The sequence below is a fragment of the Anguilla anguilla genome, chromosome 8 (genome assembly GCF_013347855.1).
Source record: "Anguilla anguilla isolate fAngAng1 chromosome 8, fAngAng1.pri, whole genome shotgun sequence".
NCBI lineage: Eukaryota > Metazoa > Chordata > Actinopteri > Anguilliformes > Anguillidae > Anguilla > Anguilla anguilla.
The window spans coordinates 1,783,030-1,799,394 of NC_049208.1; the positions used below are offsets into that span (position 1 = coordinate 1,783,030).

At 47.4% G+C, this 16,365-nt stretch overlaps 1 protein-coding gene across 4 annotated transcripts in view; it reads left to right on the top strand.

Annotated features, from left to right (window-relative positions):
- The first annotated feature begins 586 nt into the window (after positions 1-586).
- The window catches only part of dnajb6a (DnaJ heat shock protein family (Hsp40) member B6a), a 29,206-nt gene continuing 13,427 nt past the window's right edge, over positions 587-16,365 (top strand). Inside the window, exons 1-5 of one of the 4 annotated variants that reach the window (XM_035429493.1) lie at positions 587-754; positions 9,308-9,455; positions 11,719-11,818; positions 12,967-13,076; positions 15,240-15,299. In XM_035429493.1, coding sequence (XP_035285384.1) covers positions 11,754-11,818; positions 12,967-13,076; positions 15,240-15,299 — 235 coding nt within the window. In that variant the 5' untranslated portion in view covers positions 587-754; positions 9,308-9,455; positions 11,719-11,753. The remainder of the gene's footprint in view (positions 755-9,307; positions 9,456-11,718; positions 11,819-12,966; positions 13,077-15,239; positions 15,300-16,365) is intronic. The other 3 variants (XM_035429492.1, XM_035429494.1, XM_035429495.1) reach the window with 3 other exon arrangements.

A 16,365-nucleotide genomic window follows, 5' to 3' on the forward strand; every position in this document is an offset into this window, starting at 1 on the left:
TATCACAGAGTTTACCACAAATATATAATTATACTTCATATCCTGATTAGAGTAACACCTTCTTCAGTCTTAATCTCTGGGCTGAAGTCAAAGCAGAATACTCAAAGATTTCTTCTACCTCAAAGGTGCAAGCAAGGGTGTTGTTGTTGGTGTTGTTACTGGTGTGATAAGTAGATGATGTAATTAATTTCCCTGCTACCCCCAACTATTGTACCCTACTTTTCACTCCAACAGTATCTGTGAATTTGAAGGTGTTCCTTCTCATTGAGGTTGTTTGCGTCTGAATGGCAACAAGGCTTATCTCAAACTGCTTTTAACTGAAATATGAAAATACCTTTTAAATTGTAATATTTTATTTTGTATTTTATAATGTAATACTTATATCTTATAACATAATACTTTTATCATTAATTAATTTTATTTATTTATTTGCTTATTAATACTCCCAGCTGCCTAACTGGTTTTCGATGTCACCCATTGGATTGCTGGATTAGTCACGTGATACCGTCAGAGTTGTCCTCTCTCACTCTCCCTCTCCCAACTTTGTGCCCCTCCCACCTCTCGTATTGGGAAGTGACGTCAAAATATCTAAGGAACAAACTAGAAATACGTGAAGAATTTCCGGAGACGCATACCGTCTGTTTCAAACGCACTAGAAAGATAGTGATAAGGGAAAAAAACACAGCGGTCATAGGAATACAAGCCCGTCAGACAAAGGAAAAACGAAATCGAGCTATTGGTAGCTCAAGTGGAGGTAAGACTATTATCTGAACGAAACTACGACTGACCTTTTTGCTGTTTATACTTAGCTGGTTGGCTACCAAACATTAGCGAGCTACTGTTTTGTATCGTAGCTAAGGTTGCTTGATGCCGCTAGTTAGCGCGATGGGCAGCGAACTAGCACTATCCAGCTAGCTAGCGAACGCTCCATAGCAGACACTGATGTAGCTAGCTTGTAATCCATTGAATGCGCATACATTGATTATGGGAGATGGACATAGACTACACCGCTGCTGTTATGTGTTTTAGTCAAAGCCAGCACTGATATGTGATCTAGCTATCTGGCTAGTTATCTACACCAGCCAATGCTACTGATTGTTTATGGTTAGTCGCTGTAGGCTATGTATGGCGCTTTGCCGTTAGCTACCGCATCATGCACATATCGTTAGACTAGCTCTTCTGTTGGATAACGTTGCATTAACGATAACGCACTAGGCCATCAAATGGCCTTAGACTATACTTGTCGTTTTTGTTAGCTAATTACCTAGGTTAGCATCGTTTGCTAGCCTTGCTGAAGCGGCTACCAGGCGAACTTACATAACGTTACCACATCATAGCTACACAATTGGTTGCAAATTAGATAAGTTAGCTAGGTCACGTTAAGCAAGCACTATTTGTTTGTTGAATAGTTGAATCGAAATTATTTCTTGACCTTTGTGTTGTGTCCCGTTTTAATCGCAGTTGGAAATAGTGTGACCACAGCGTTACTTAACTCACACGGTGAATCTTCATAACATATTGGGTATTACGCATCAACAGCTAGCGCTGGAAACGCGTTGAACCAGCTAGAATATTTATCAAAATTAATAGTCAAGCTTGAGTATATTCATAACCATTCATAATAATACACCACTGTTTTGACGGCAGTTCTTCTTGAGAGTTGAGTTAACATCTTTGTCTACCCACCACTCGCTATCGTGCCCTAAAATTGAGTAGTTGACTGATGTGGGACAGGGTTTTTCAGAATGTCTTCAATGTGCATGTTTGTCATCCACGCAACCAATTATAATCTTTTATTTTAAATGGCCGATAGCTGAATTAGATATGCTAAGTACTTTTTCTTACCTTCAAATCTGACTGAAATAGCATTATTAAATGTCATACAGGTGACTGCACAGAAAAGCAGCTTGCAGTCAAAATGGCTAGCCATAAATTTGCCATGTAGCTACCCCAGCGTGTGCCCTACCGAGTTGTAACTCCCTTTTATAATTTATTCAAATGTTATTCATATTTTATGTGCGAATTTGTTAATTTGGTTTTGAGCAGGTCTTTCCCCAACCCCCCTTCTATTGTATTTGTCCTAATGTATTTCTTATTTATCATTTGGTAGCCTATAAAGAGGCGCCAAACCAGAAACTTTAGATGGAAAAACTAGTGAAATGCATTAATCCGATAGTTCAGTTGGAATGGTCAGTGACTATTTTGCATCTGACAGGCAACACACATTACTCAGATAGGAAAGCAACACTGTTTATAAACTGTTTATTTACAGATCCATGTTTATGGTGATGTAAAAATGGATTACTAGGAAATCAAGGAGTGACACACTGTTTTGGCATCCATGTACCTGGTATTTATGGAACGCAATGAAGTGTGGCACAGCTGAATAATGTTTCCTGGCGTTTTCAGGAGGTGCGTGCGATGGGAAAGGTACTTGGTTTATGGGGCATTGTGAGACTTGAAGTCCAACCCAATCTGCATGGTTTTGGAAGTCAATACTCTTTTGTGCATGCCAAATGTGGAGCACTGCCATCTTTTTTTTTTTTTCCATGAGTTGAGTGATTTGGTGGCCATACTGTGTGTGATCTGTGACTTGAGGCAAAACAAACTGTATGCATATCAGGCCGTCCACTGAGTCACCACACGTCGCTGAGTTTTAGACCTTTGCCGAAGGGAAAGCAGCTACTTCTCCAGGAACAGGTACTTCTGATTGGTTCACAGGTGGTGTTTTTTCCCCCCGCTTTTGCGTTTTGGATACATGGTGGAGCGGCTGGGTGTTATTCTGGGCTGTAGAAAGTTAGCAGTGCTATTTTTACTCAGTCGAGTGGTAATCGGTGAAGAACGTCTCTGCGGTTGTGCTGATCGTTGCCAGGCCCAGCCGGCATTACAGTCAGCCCGTGGTTCTGTTGGTTCTTGGTTCTGCTGGGTCTCTGTTCCGCTTGGTCTCGCTTCTGCTGGGTCCCGGTTCTGCTGGTCCTTATTCTACTGAGTCCTGGTTCTGCTGGGTGCTGGGTCCTGGTTCTCTCTCTCTAGCAGGCCGTGCGGAGAGGTGGACCGTTCCGCTCTTCCTGGCCCATAGTTTATTACATGGATCGGAAATTCCATACTACTCAGCCCAGTTCCAAAATGATTTCAGCCGAAGCGATTGCAGACATGCAGGCAGCCAGCCAAAGGCAACATCCACTGAGGGAACATGTGCGAAACCCAGTGATGCCGAACGCTGTTTAGGCCTGTGTGTGCTTTTATATGCTTCAGAGTTCCACTGGCACATTCAGAACGACAGAATTACATGTGTGGGTGGGGGCGTTCAGCAAGCTTTGGTATGACACCAAGATGACCGGCCTGACACATTATGTTTGTTAAGACTTTACAGGGACCGTTAAAAACATTTTGGGGTTTCTCCCTGTGCCAGTTTGCCAAATATGTGTGCCCAAAATGGGTGTAGAAATGTCCACCGTAGACTGTTTAGTTTATTATTGCTTCCATGATAGGGCGGCAGTGTAGCACAGTGGGTAAGGAACTGGGCTTGTAACCGAAAGGTCGCAGGTACGATTCCCGGGTAGGACACTGCCGTTGTACCCTTGAGCATGGTACTTAACCGAAATTGCTTCAGTGTATATCCAGCTGTATAAATGGATACAATGTAAAATGCTATGTAAAAGTTGTGTAAGTCGCTCTGGATAAGAGCGTCTGCTAAATGCCTGTAATGTAGGCTAAATGTAATGATAACATGGTGTGGGTCACGGATCCCTGGTTAGATACAGTGGTTTCTGTTCTGGTTTCTTGAGAAGTCTCGGACCGGGGAAGGCCGGGATACACTGGCTTCTCCGTGGGAATGGGAGCAGGTTTGGTGGGAATGTTGTGAGGGCACAGGTTGGGGTTAGGGTCTGGATAAGAGCACCTGCTAAATGCTTGCAATAATAATGATGATGCTGTTAAAGAGAGGGGCTTCTACGCTGAACAGGAGTGGGTTTGGTGGGAACGTTGTGAGGACACGGTTAATGAGAGAGGGGCTTCTACACTGAACAGGAGTGGGTTTGGTGGTAACGTTGTGAGGACACGGTTAATGAGGGAGGGGCTTCTACGCTGAACGGGAGTGGGTTTGGTGGGAACGTTGTGAGGACACGGTTAATGAGGGAGGCTTCTACACTGGTCACAATGTGCTGTTCATACGGCCTCAGCCTCCCCCTCTCTGACCTTTACCAGGGACTGACCAGCAGCAGAGCGCCCTCTGGTGGAGGGCCCCGGCAGTCATTAGCAGACCTGTTATCCTGTTACAGCAAGTAGGTCAAACCATCACATGAGCAGCTGATGATGTGTTAGGTCTGAGCAGAATGCTGGGGGTCAGACTGAGTTAGTGTACTTCACAGAGCACGCAGAGTTAGTGTACTTCACACAGCACACAGAGTTAGTGTACTTCACAGAGCACGCAGAGTTAGTGTACATCACAGAGCACACAGAGTTAGTGTGCATCACAGTGCGTCCATTACTGTTGGATTCTGCATTTTTCAGGCTGAAAAAATGTGTGCTGTGTTTTGGAAAGTGCGGGTATGCCGATCGGTTCATATTTTGAGACGTGTCTGTATTGATTCACCAAACCGGTTAATGCATGAACACATTTGATGGGCTCTTGTGCTGGAATAACGATGTAATGCTGGTGTAACAGAATAATGCTGGAGTAACAGAGTGTAAAGCTTGAGTAACGGAGTGTAATGCTGGAGTAATGGAGTCTAATGCTGGAGTAACAGTGTAAAGCTGGAGTAACAGAGTGTAAAGCTGGAGTAACAGAGTGTAATGCTGGAGTAATGGAGTGTAGTGCTGGAGTAATTGAGTGTAATGCTGGGGTAACAGAGTGTAAAGCTGGAGTAACGTAGTGTAATGCTGTAGTAATGGAGTGTAGTGCTGGAGTAATGGAGTGTAATGCTGGGGTAACAGAGTGTAAAGCTTGAGTAACAGTGTAATGCTGGAGTAATGGAGTGTAATGCTGGGGTAACAGAGTCTAATGCTGGAGTAACAGAGTGTAAAGCTGGAGTAACAGAGTGTAATGCTGGGGTAACAGCGTATAAAGCTGGAGTAACAGAGTGTAATGCTGGAGTAATGGAGTGTAATGCTGGAGTGTAATTCTGGGGTAATGCTTGGCCTCATGGTTACTGTGTGAGTTGGTGCACTCGCTGTGGTGTGTAGCTGTAATGTGTGTGATGCCCCAGTCCTGCTCTCAGCTGATTGAGGGAATGTGTGTGGTTGATGGTTTCTGGGAGCCTGCGCTCAGCTGATTGAGGGAATGTGTGTGGTTGATGGTTTCTGGGAGAGGGAGCCCCTGTTCTTTGTCTTGCCCTTGTCAGGTATGATACGGTCGCTCTTTAGTGCTGATCTGCAGCTGATGTTTCTGGCGATGATGAGAAGGGAAGTGTTCGGGATATTCGATACGAATGTCGGTGCAAAAATGATGATCAGCTCGACGTTCTGTGCTCTTTTTGGGGGGTGAAATGCTAAAACGGACATCTTACCCACGAGTCCTAGCGGTCGGCTGGGTTCATTTCCTGTCGTAGCCACAGACGGGCCTCTAAGGTCAGCTGACCTACCTGTCTCAGGTGTGTCTGGGTGGCTGACAGGCTGAACATCTGTGAGTCAGTAACAGACCACACCATGAATGAGAAGCGGTTTACCATGTTCTTGGATTGCCACAAACAATCCAAGCCTACATCCATACAGCCTACATTTTTTAAGGTTTGAAAATGTGCATACAAATTTCAGAAAAGTCAAGTCAAAGCCCATTAATGTAATGGGACAGTGAGGAGAATTAATTTGTTTTACAAGATGCCCGTGGTGCATCTGTAGTGTTGGCTGGCTGTTTGCAAGCTCAGTACAGTTGTGACCGCAGTAGGTAGGGCCTAATCTTTCAACCATGAATGGAAACTGAAAGTTTTATGATTATCTCAAGAGAAGAAATGTAGGCCTTGTGTGCCAGAAAAGCCCTTTCTCAGGGATTGACCCTGTGGAGTCGGCCGTTTTGTAGTTCATGAATCGCCACCTGTTCTACAATAGTTTCACAAGATGGACAGATATTCAACAGAGCTTGTTCTTTTCAGAAAATTTGAACAGAACGAGGTCTGTTCAGTATTTTCTTAATTTGTCAAAGTTTCTTTTGGCAATCATTTTGGTCCCCATTGTATGAAAACTAACTCATTTGTTCAGGTTTAACACAGACTTCACAGAAGCAAAACTCATAACCAGATGGTCTGGCATGGTAGACTACACACACACAAATACTCTAGTGACTGTTAGCCTATGAAAGCTCAACTTAGTCACTTTTGTACTCAGTTTCTGGAAGACACAGTTTATTATGCTAGAACAGCCATTCTGTCGATACATTGTCTTTTCTTGGAGAAAGTGACAGCATTTGGTACTCGATGAAGCTTGCAAATATGAGATTTTATTTGTTTTTTTTTTTGTTTTTTTGCATGCTTTGTAAGCAAACACTAATTGTACGGTTAGCTGTCAGTTTTTTGTATCTAAACTAATTAATGAGTGTCCTAACAACAAAAGATATATGTGAATGTGTATTTCTGTGAACCTAGCTGTCCAAACTGTAGAGAAGCCTGACAGAAGCACATGCATGCCTAGAAACTGTTGGGGAAAGACAAACAAAAAAAAGTAAAAAAAAACCCAGCCTCTCAGTGAAAGTGCTGTGGGCCCCAGTGTGGTGTAAACCACAACCACAGCCACAGCCATGAAGCATCCTGTAGCCCCACATCCTTAACGGCTCTGCAGGAGGTGCTTATGTTTCAGAGTCATCACTGTGAGACCTCCGTTAAGGTCTGAGTTAATAACCTCATTGCTCTTAGCTTGTTGGAGTTAGCTCTTAGCTTGTTGGAGTTAGCTCTTAGCTCGTTGGAGTTAGCTCTTAGCTCGTTGGAGTTAGCACTTAGCTTGTTGGAGTTAGCTCTTAGCTCGTTGGAGTTAGCTCTTAGCTCGTTGGAGTTAGCTCTTAGCTTGTTGGAGTTAGCTCTTAGCTTGTTGGAGTTAGCACTTAGCTCGTTGGAGTTAGCTCTTAGCTCGTTGGAGTTAGCTCTTAGCTCGTTGGAGTTAACTCTTAGCTTGTTGGAGTTAGCACTTAGCGTGTGTGGCGTGAAATGTGTGGAGATGAGTGGGAAGCAGTCGAGGCTGATCCCAGCTCTCTCATTGGCCGATTCAGAGCCATTTCTGAACTGTTCACCACAGGTACATACTCCCTCATAATGTTAGTATAGGCCTAATGTTTTGTCACATTGGTGTCGGCTTGCTGTAATTGCATGTTGTAGTCCCTTTGATTATGTCGCCTTGTACTGCTGCAGAATTAGATTTTAAGGTTAAAATTAGGGTTGGAAAATGGTAAGTGTTGGGGTTGAGGCAAGGTTAGGATCATGTTTAGGAGCTTAGGAAAGGGTTGGGGGGGAGGGGCTAGTCTTTGGTTTTGGATGCTCCCAAATGTTTTGCCAAAAAAAAGGGATGGGGGGTCAGAGCTGAGCAAGAGGGAGTGACCCCTGCGGCTCGATGGGGGGCCTGCAGGTGCACCTGGTGGGCTGCCCGAAAAGTGTCTGTCTGTCTGTCAGTTTGTCTGTCCGTCCGACCGCGGTGGGGGGATTTGGAGTTGAGCGCATGCTTGTCTTGTCCGTCTTCCTGGTCAATTGCCAGCCAAAAATAAGTCTTAAACTGAGCCTGACTCACTCTGGAGAAAGGTGAGAAGCTGAGGAAAGCGGGAAGGTAAAAAGGTGCGTTTCCTGTGTGCGTGCTGCAGTGATAGTCCCTCTGGCCTGCGGGGTATGAGCAGAATGTGAGTTTTATGGGTGGAGTTGTCTCCAGGGCATCACCACAGGACTGCAGAGGATTCTGGGAAATTACACACATCAGGTGTGGCTCCATTCCTGGAGGGCAAATGTGTACCTGGTTTCTTTTATTTTAGGTCTCTCTTTCTAAATGGCTGTATGTACTAATGCTGATCCACTCCTGTAATCAGTCCACTGTGAAAAATACATACATAAGTAAATAAAAATATTTACCAAGGATAGTGTCTACATGTGTAGTCAGCAGCTTGGCTTTATCCAAAAACTGTGGGATTGTGTGAATGGTTTGGGCTTATGAAATATTTAGGAGCAGACGTTGGCTTATCATCCCGAAATGGAGTGGCCCTCATTGTGTACCCCTGGGATACTTGCGGTTGGGATGGAAATGAACTGGGACACTTATCAAACTTGACATGCTTTCCGTTTGAGGTTTGCATTTTTTTCCCAGTATGTAAATGTTCATGTACCTGTCTAGTAAAAGAAAAAACTCCTCTCTTTCTCATGCTGACTTGCCTGTGAGCCCTTCTGCGTGCTTCAGCCAATATTTCCATAGTGCAGTATGTATGCAGGAATCTTGTATGAAGGGATTGGGCAGTTTTGAAGCGTGCAGCGCTCATTCGTTAGCTAGCTCCTTTGAATGACGCGCAGCACGATTTGACTTTTGTCGTTCTCAGTGTAACAAGCTGCTTTGGCGGCCCTAAAGCTTTGCTGTATGATATCTTTGCTATTTGCTGTTCTTGATGGAAAGTGTCGTTCCTGTTGCCCGATAGATTAGGAGAAGCGTTAGCGCCCGTGCTGTACGCTAACGTGCTCTATGCTAACGTGCTAACCGCGGAGGCCTGGTTCCGCTTCTCCCTGGCTATGCACAGGCATTGACTTTGAGTGCATTAGGGGTTGGGGGGTGAGGAGGCACAGTTGGCCCACTTAACCCCCCCCCGCCCCCCCCCCCCGGCACTCACTTATCAGCTGAGCCTTGAGCCTCTTACATGCCCCCCCTGACCACTCCTCCTCCCAGGCGATTGGCCCGGGAGCAGACTCCCGCCCCCACAGGAACGCTTAGGGGCAGCGGTATGTCCCGCCGACCCGCGACCATCGCCATCGACACCTCGGCAGGCCCCCCGGTGTCATTGCCGTGACGATGAGCGCCCCGCCGGTATCTATGGCAACGGGACGGCCCATGTGGGGGTCCCCTCTGGATCCGGTAACTCCACTCCTGGTTTATTAACCTGACGGTTCTGTGTCTTTTTTTTTTGGCTGAGTCAGCTTAACCCCCGACCCCCGCTGGTCTTTAAGAAAATTAGCCGGGGAATTTGCCTTCTTGGAAGTGGTTTTACTGGAAGTCGGTCCTTCTGCGTGGGTGTGCTGTAGATTTTCCCACCTTTGCATGTCCTGTCAGAATGGAAGGTTCTGGATCTCCGCATCAGTGTGAGAGATGCGGGTCTGTCTTGCCTTTTGAATTTCAGCGTTTTTTCCCTCTTCTCCAGCGGTCACGTTTTGCTGGAAAGGTGAGAGAGAACACCACTCTCGCGTTCAGTGTTTCCAGCACCCAGGAGGCCCGGAGGTTGTCTGTTGCAGTTTAGCTTCCTGTCAGGGCAGGAAGTGGACAAAGTGCGAGCAGGAAGCTGAATTCAGGTATGGCACAGTGAAGTGCGGTTGCCGGGTGACGGGTTTCCGTGGTAATGGTGCTGTCCAGGCCCAAGCCTATCAGGCCAATGAGAAGGATGTAGTGTGTCACTGAATTGTCAGTTCTGCTGCCACCTGCTGGTTTAGGTGCAGCACTGCTGCCTCCTGCTGGTTGAGGTGCGGCACTGCTGCCTCCTGCTGGTTGAGGTGCGGCAGTGCCCCACACTGTTAAATACCTGCTGTGTGAGGTGTGTAGAATGCTCCTGTCTGCTGTCTGTGCTTTTTGCCTTTTTATGGACACCGGAGGGTGAGGTCTGGCCTCTTTTCTCTTTTCGGTTTGTGTATATAATTAGCTGAGGTGCTTTTTGGCTATTTACAGCGTGATCAGGAGCTGGTCACATTGCCACAGCAAGACTGCAGTACAGTAGGAGTTCCTGTTTTGTTTGTTCCTCTTTGAGTGCCAAATAAAAGTGTAAAAAAAGGAATTCATGTATTTGTTAAAGTCTTACAGTATCAGGGGCTGCTCCACTTACAAATTGTGGTCATCGTTAGCCTGATGAACAGTGTGTGTGTGTGCAGATACACACTCGTGCGCAGGGCACACACACACACACGCTTATGCGTGAGCGTACGTGCATGCGCATAGGCGCGCGTGTATATGCGCACGCGCATTGCACACACTCACACTTGCATCCACACGCTAGCTGTCCTGGCCTAAGTTTGTGGTGGAGTTGTGAGCTACTGCTTGAGCTGGCTGTGGCCTGTCTGCCGGTTTGTGGCTCTTGGCCGTCTCTGTTCTGTATGGAGAAGCGCGCTGAGTAGCCTGAGTCTCCTCAACTGCTTTACACTTCAGAGTGTTTGGAAAATCTCTGGCTGTTTACAGTTCTCGGGTAAATGCCTGTGGCTTTCTTTGTCTTTGTCTTTGAAATGGTTCCCTCCGCCTGGGAACCGGTTCTAGAGCTTTTCAAGTTTAACGGAAATGCAAACTCAAATTCAAACGTTTCCGTGTGTGAGTTTGAGAGGGAGCCTCCGCTGTGGAGCTCGGGACGGGGCAGTGGCGGCGGCCATGTTGATTCACGGAGTTCAGTTTGTGGGTCAGAACAGTGTTCGGGTTCTGAATCGGACCGTGTTCGGGTTATAAATCAAGGGTAAAATACTGAGGGTAAAGCCACACCTCCTCAGACGAGAATCGACTTTGTAATCACCTCCATTCATTTCAATGGGAGCTGAGTTTTTGCCTGCGCAAGGCATGCTGGGATAGCTGGCGATGCGAGGCAATTGGGTGGAATGATGGGTAAGACTGGGAGCATGGTATAACCAATCAGATTAAAGATCCGATGTGTAAACGTGTCTCAGATTTCACATTTTAATTTCCCCTTTCTCCATTCCACATAGTTCTGTTAAGGAGGACTCGTTAATTAGCCTATTGCTGGGTGGGGATTTCCAAAATGTACGATCGATATGCATGGTGAGGAACACCGTTTGAAAAACCGAACACGCCCACGAGCAGCCGATTGTGGGAGGGGAGAGCGATGCCAGGCAGACTCATGGGAGGATATGTGGCTTCACCTTCGTGCAATAAGCTTCTGAGTCTATATTTAGTCGTTGCATATTCAGTCTGGCCTTGAAGGACCCCCAGGGTGCCCGGGAACCCCGGGTGAAAGCCCCATATTTAAACTAAATTTGGAGTACCTGGGAGAGCACTCCTGAGACACAGGCTGGTCTGTGTGAGGGTCTGACTGTGTTAGGAAGCATTTCACTGGTGCCTGTGCTGACTGAGACACAGGCTGGTCTGTGTGAGGGTCTGACTGTGTTAGGAAGCTTTTCACTGGTGCCTGTGCTGACTGAGACACAGGCTGGTCTGTGTGAGGGTCTGACTGTGTTAGGAAGCTTTTCACTGGTGCCTGTGCTGACTGAGACACAGGCTGGTCTGTGTGAGGACCCCGTTTCTGTGATCATTACAGGATTACATTATTTTGATTTGGCAGATGCTTTTATCCAAAGCTACGTACAATAAACGTGTACCAAAGGTCATTGGAACAACTACTAAACACAGGTCAATAAGGTGCAATAGGTGCAATTGTACAGTTATTCATAGCCATAAACACATTAAGGCCAGTTCACACCGGAAACATTACTCAGACCTCACATATGCTAAGTCATAAGGAGGATGGGTTTCCACAAGCTGATTTTTTAATTTTTGAATTGTTTTAATGATGGGCTCGTACGGTCCCTGCCTTGCTTCTCACACTGTGTCTTGTTTGTTTTGCAGGTTTGCAGCGTGGTTATCGAAGGATCGGGACAGCCATGGTGGAGTATTACCACATTTTAGGAGTGCAAAGAAACGCCTCTCAGGAAGACATCAAAAAAGCGTGAGAACCGTCTCCCAGCTACTCTGCCACGCTTACGGTTTTCAACCAGGCCTGGAAAACAAATATTATCATTTAAAGCCCTCAGTCTCAGCGAAACACAAGACTGAGATAAACCTTGTATTCTTTAATGACTTTATATGGCGGAGTTGCCTTTGGACAGCTCAGTTATGTGCTTGTGCAGTCATATGGGTGGGGTTGTGTGTGGTAAATTACTTACTGTTTGTCTCTAAGGGTACTATAAAGGCTTATCTTTAAAGTGTCTGTGGATATACACCTTCACGTGTACCACACACACACACCTGCACCTCTGCCAGTGTCTGTTACCCAGCATGCACTGCAGTCCCCACCCCAGTCTGTTACCCAGAATGGCTCAGCCACCACCCCATTGTCTGTTACCCAGCATACCCCCCACCCTATTGTCTGTGCTTCCCAGCATCCCTTGCAGTACTGGGCCTCTCTGTCCTGCTGATTCAGCTCTTCTGTTGAGCTGAAACTGCATGCTTCACTCTTCACAGACCTGTGGAAAAGCAGGCTGATTTGACCTCTGTACATCATGCAGTACGCAGAGGTCAGAGGTCACAGGTCACTCACAGACTGTGTGCTCAGCAGAGCTTAACTAAAGCTCATTTCAGGCTGAGGTCTGTCTGTAGAACAGGGGGACTTTTCAGTGGAAATGAGTAAAAGGGCAAAATTTATTACTCACGTCAGGAAGGGTTTCTCCTGAGTCAGATACCTGTAGGGTATTCACACCCAGGCTTAATACAGCACTGGATACTGGCCAGGCTGGATGGGCTGAGTGGCCTGTTCTTCCTATTGTATATTATGTCAGGGCTGCCCAACCTTCTTCCTGGAGATCTGCCATCCTGTAGGTTTTCGCTCCAACCCTAATGAAGGACTCTTCACTCTTTCAACAGCTAGAGATCTTGTTGAGCTGCTGATTAGTAGAATCAGGTGAGCCAAATTACAGTTGGAGCGAAAACCTGCAGGACAGTAGATCTCCAGAAGCAGGGCTGGGCGGCCTGTATCAGTGGTATGACCTCCTCTGTGATGCTCCTCTCTCTCTCTCTCTCTCTCTCTCCCTCCCTCCCTCCCTCCCTCCACCTCTCCCCCTCTCTCTCTCACTCCTTTGCTCTCTCTTTCTCTCTCAGGTACAGAAAACTGGCTCTAAAATGGCATCCAGACAAGAACCCGGAGAATAAAGAGGAGGCTGAGAGGAAGTTTAAAGAGCTGTCCGAAGCATATGAAGTCCTGTCAGATGGTACGCCCCGCCCACTGTTTCCCATGCTAATGAAAGCCCCGCCCACTGTTCCCCATGCGAATGAAAGCCCCGCCCACTGTTCCCCATGCGAATGAAAGCCCCGCCCACTGTTCCCCATGCGAATGAAAGCCCCGCCCACTGTTCCCCATGCGAATGAAAGCCCCGCCCGTTGTCCCCCATGCGAATGAAAGCCCCGCCCACTGTTCCCCATGCGAATGAAAGCCCCGCCCACTGTTCCCCATGCGAATGAAAGCCCTGCCCACTGTTCCCCATGCGAATGAAAGCCCCGCCCACTGTTCCCCATGCGAATGAAAGCCCCGCCCACTGTTTCTCATGCTAATTAAAGCCCCGCCCACTGTCCCCCATGCTAAGGAAAGTCCTGCCCCCCCCCCCCCCCCCCCCCCCGTGCTAAACCAGGCCTCTCAAACTGAACTCCTGTCCCAGCATTTAAGTGCTTAAAGGTCATAGTTTGGGTAAAGAGACCCAAATGCTTTTCTTTTCTCTTTTGAATTGGTAAGGAAATCACCTGCAGATGCTGCGGCCCTCCAGGACTGGAGTTTGAGATTCCTGGCTTAAGTCCTCTGGGCAACACTAAACACACTTCCTGCTTTAAAGGACCCTAAAAAGCCCCTCTCTGTGCACTTATGTATTCGGGTGTCTAGTTAGCTGCCTGTGCTTTGCTCATGAATTGGTCTGCTCTGATGCGGATTAGATTGTGGAATGAGATTTTTCCTCCGATACACTTAATCCTTTCTTATCTGTATACTTTCATAATGAACTGCAAGATAAAGAAGACCTTAAAAACAGAATCACAGAGAAGCTATTCATTAAATATTTATAAGTTGTGCATGACTTTTTTTTTGCGTGAAAAAATGCTTAGAGTGGGAGAACAACGTCTGTCCTTTCAGACTGAGAGAGAGAGGGGGGGTGTCTGTAAGATGAAATTCTTACTTGTGGTATTTCCTCAGGTCATGAGATCTCTTAGCAACCGAAGCTAGCCAGGCGCTGGAATGTTGGGGTCGTGTGTAATAAGTGTGAGTCTCTAAGGTTCACTGCTCTGTTTGCTTAAAACCCCAGACTGTGTGAGTGAAACTGGGGAAAGGATTAGTCAGTTTAAGGTGACTGAATTAGTTTCCCCGTTTTAGCCTCTGCAGGGGGGGTGGGGGGGCTGTGTGTAAATCCCCCTGACTGTCTGCTAACGATTCAGCGCTCAGACGTGTTTCTACAAAATACCCACAAATCCCTGCTCCAGCTGCCGCGGGGTTAAACCCGCGCGGTGGCTGCCGTCCGCGTCCCTGTCGAACCGGCGTCGGGGTGATGGGGCAGCTCTTAAATGCTTACTGCGCGATCCGAGCTGACCTGTGTGCTGCACTGAAACCGTCGGAGTGGTGAAAGATAATAACCGCGCTGAGAGGCGCTTCGCTTGCTCTGATGCGGCCGCACCGCCCGCCGGTGGAATTTACCGGAACAATGTGCCGCTTCAGCCTTGGAGAAACCGAGAGTCTCGCGTCTGTCTGTGTATCTCATTTTTCTCTCTCTCTTTCTGTCTCTCTCTCCTCTCTTTCTCTCCTTAGTCTCTCTCCCTCCCTCTCTTTTTCTTTCTTTCCCTCTCTCTCTCTCTCCCACACTCTCCCTCCCACTCTGTCTCTCTCTCTCTCTCTCTCGTGTGGTATGTAGTTCTGCTTTTGCTAAAGGGATCCTCTCATTCTCTTCTTCGCTCCAAACTGCTCACTTTTTCTGTTACTAGCATTATGTATAAGATCTGAGGGGTTTACCGGCGCGTTGGAGCAGTGCATTATGGGATTTCCGTCTCTCCCATTCAGTTGGGGTGCTGATTGTTCTGTGAGTCCGGAGGTTAGGGTTAGAGGCTGCTGACTGGCACTGCTGTGTGTTTGGATGTGCCTTTGTGCCTTTGGGGGGTTGGGGGGGGGGGTGGGGGGGGCGGGGGTGGGTGACCTGGACTACTGAGTGCAGAATAGTTTTGTTTTTTTCTTTCTCAGCATTTTGAATTCATCATAACGCCCCCCTCCCCAGTGAAGGTGTCCCCTGAAGTGCGTGTGCTCCTGCTGGCGGGCTGCGTGGGCGCTGTGTGTCTCTGATGCGTTGGGCTTTCTGCTGAGTCGTCAGAGCTCTGATCTCTCTTTGTCTTCTGCCCCTCTGCAGCCCAGAAGCGGGACGTGTACGACCGATACGGCAAAGAGGGCCTCAGCGAGGGAGGGGGAGGTGAGCGCTCGGCCTTTACACTGTCCATTACGTGTATTACATCAGCACGCACCTACACACACGTGTATTACATCAGCACGCACGCGCACACACCTACACACGTGTATTACATCAGCACGCACACGCACACACCTACACACACGTGTATTACATCAGCACGCACGCGCACACACCTACACACACGTGTATTACATCAGCACGCACGCGCACACACCTACACACACGTGTATTACATCAGCACGCACCTACACACACGTGTATTACATCAGCACGCACGCGCACACACCTACACACATGTATTACATCAGCACGCACGCGCACACACCTACACACACGTGTATTACATCAGCACGCACGCGCACGCACCTACACACGTGTGTTACATCAGCACACACGCGCACGCACCTACACACACACACGTATTACATCAGCACGCACGCGCACACACCTACACACACGTGTATTACATCAGCACGCACGCGCTCACACCTACACACACGTGTATTACATCAGCACGCACGCGCACACACCTACACACACGTGTATTACATCAGCACGCACGCGCACACACCTACACACACGTGTGTTACATCAGCACGCACGCGCACACACCTACACACATACACAAACTCACATCTGCGTCAGGATACTGCCCACTTCGTAGGGGACTTTGAAGACTAATATAGTTTATTGAAAGTTCGTAAATAAACGGTTTAGAATTTCTAAACCGTTCTGGTGGTGTGCAGATCCATGTAAGGCTTTTAACAGTTTGCTGTGTTTGCCTGCTTACCTGCCAGCTCGCACACCTGTCTTAATGGGCTGATAAGTATAAACTCTCCTCAGAAATACTGCTGGCCAGCACTGCCCTGTATCAGTGCCCCAGTGAGCACAGTCCTGTGTTACAGGAACAGTTAGAGCCATACATTTTAGCAGAGAATATTACAGCTCATATTCCAAATTATCCACAGGGCTACAGGAACTGTTAGAGCCATACATTTGAAACGGGAATATTCCAGAGTACCCAGGAGAGATGACACAGAAAAGTCAGGACTTTGTTTTCACTGTA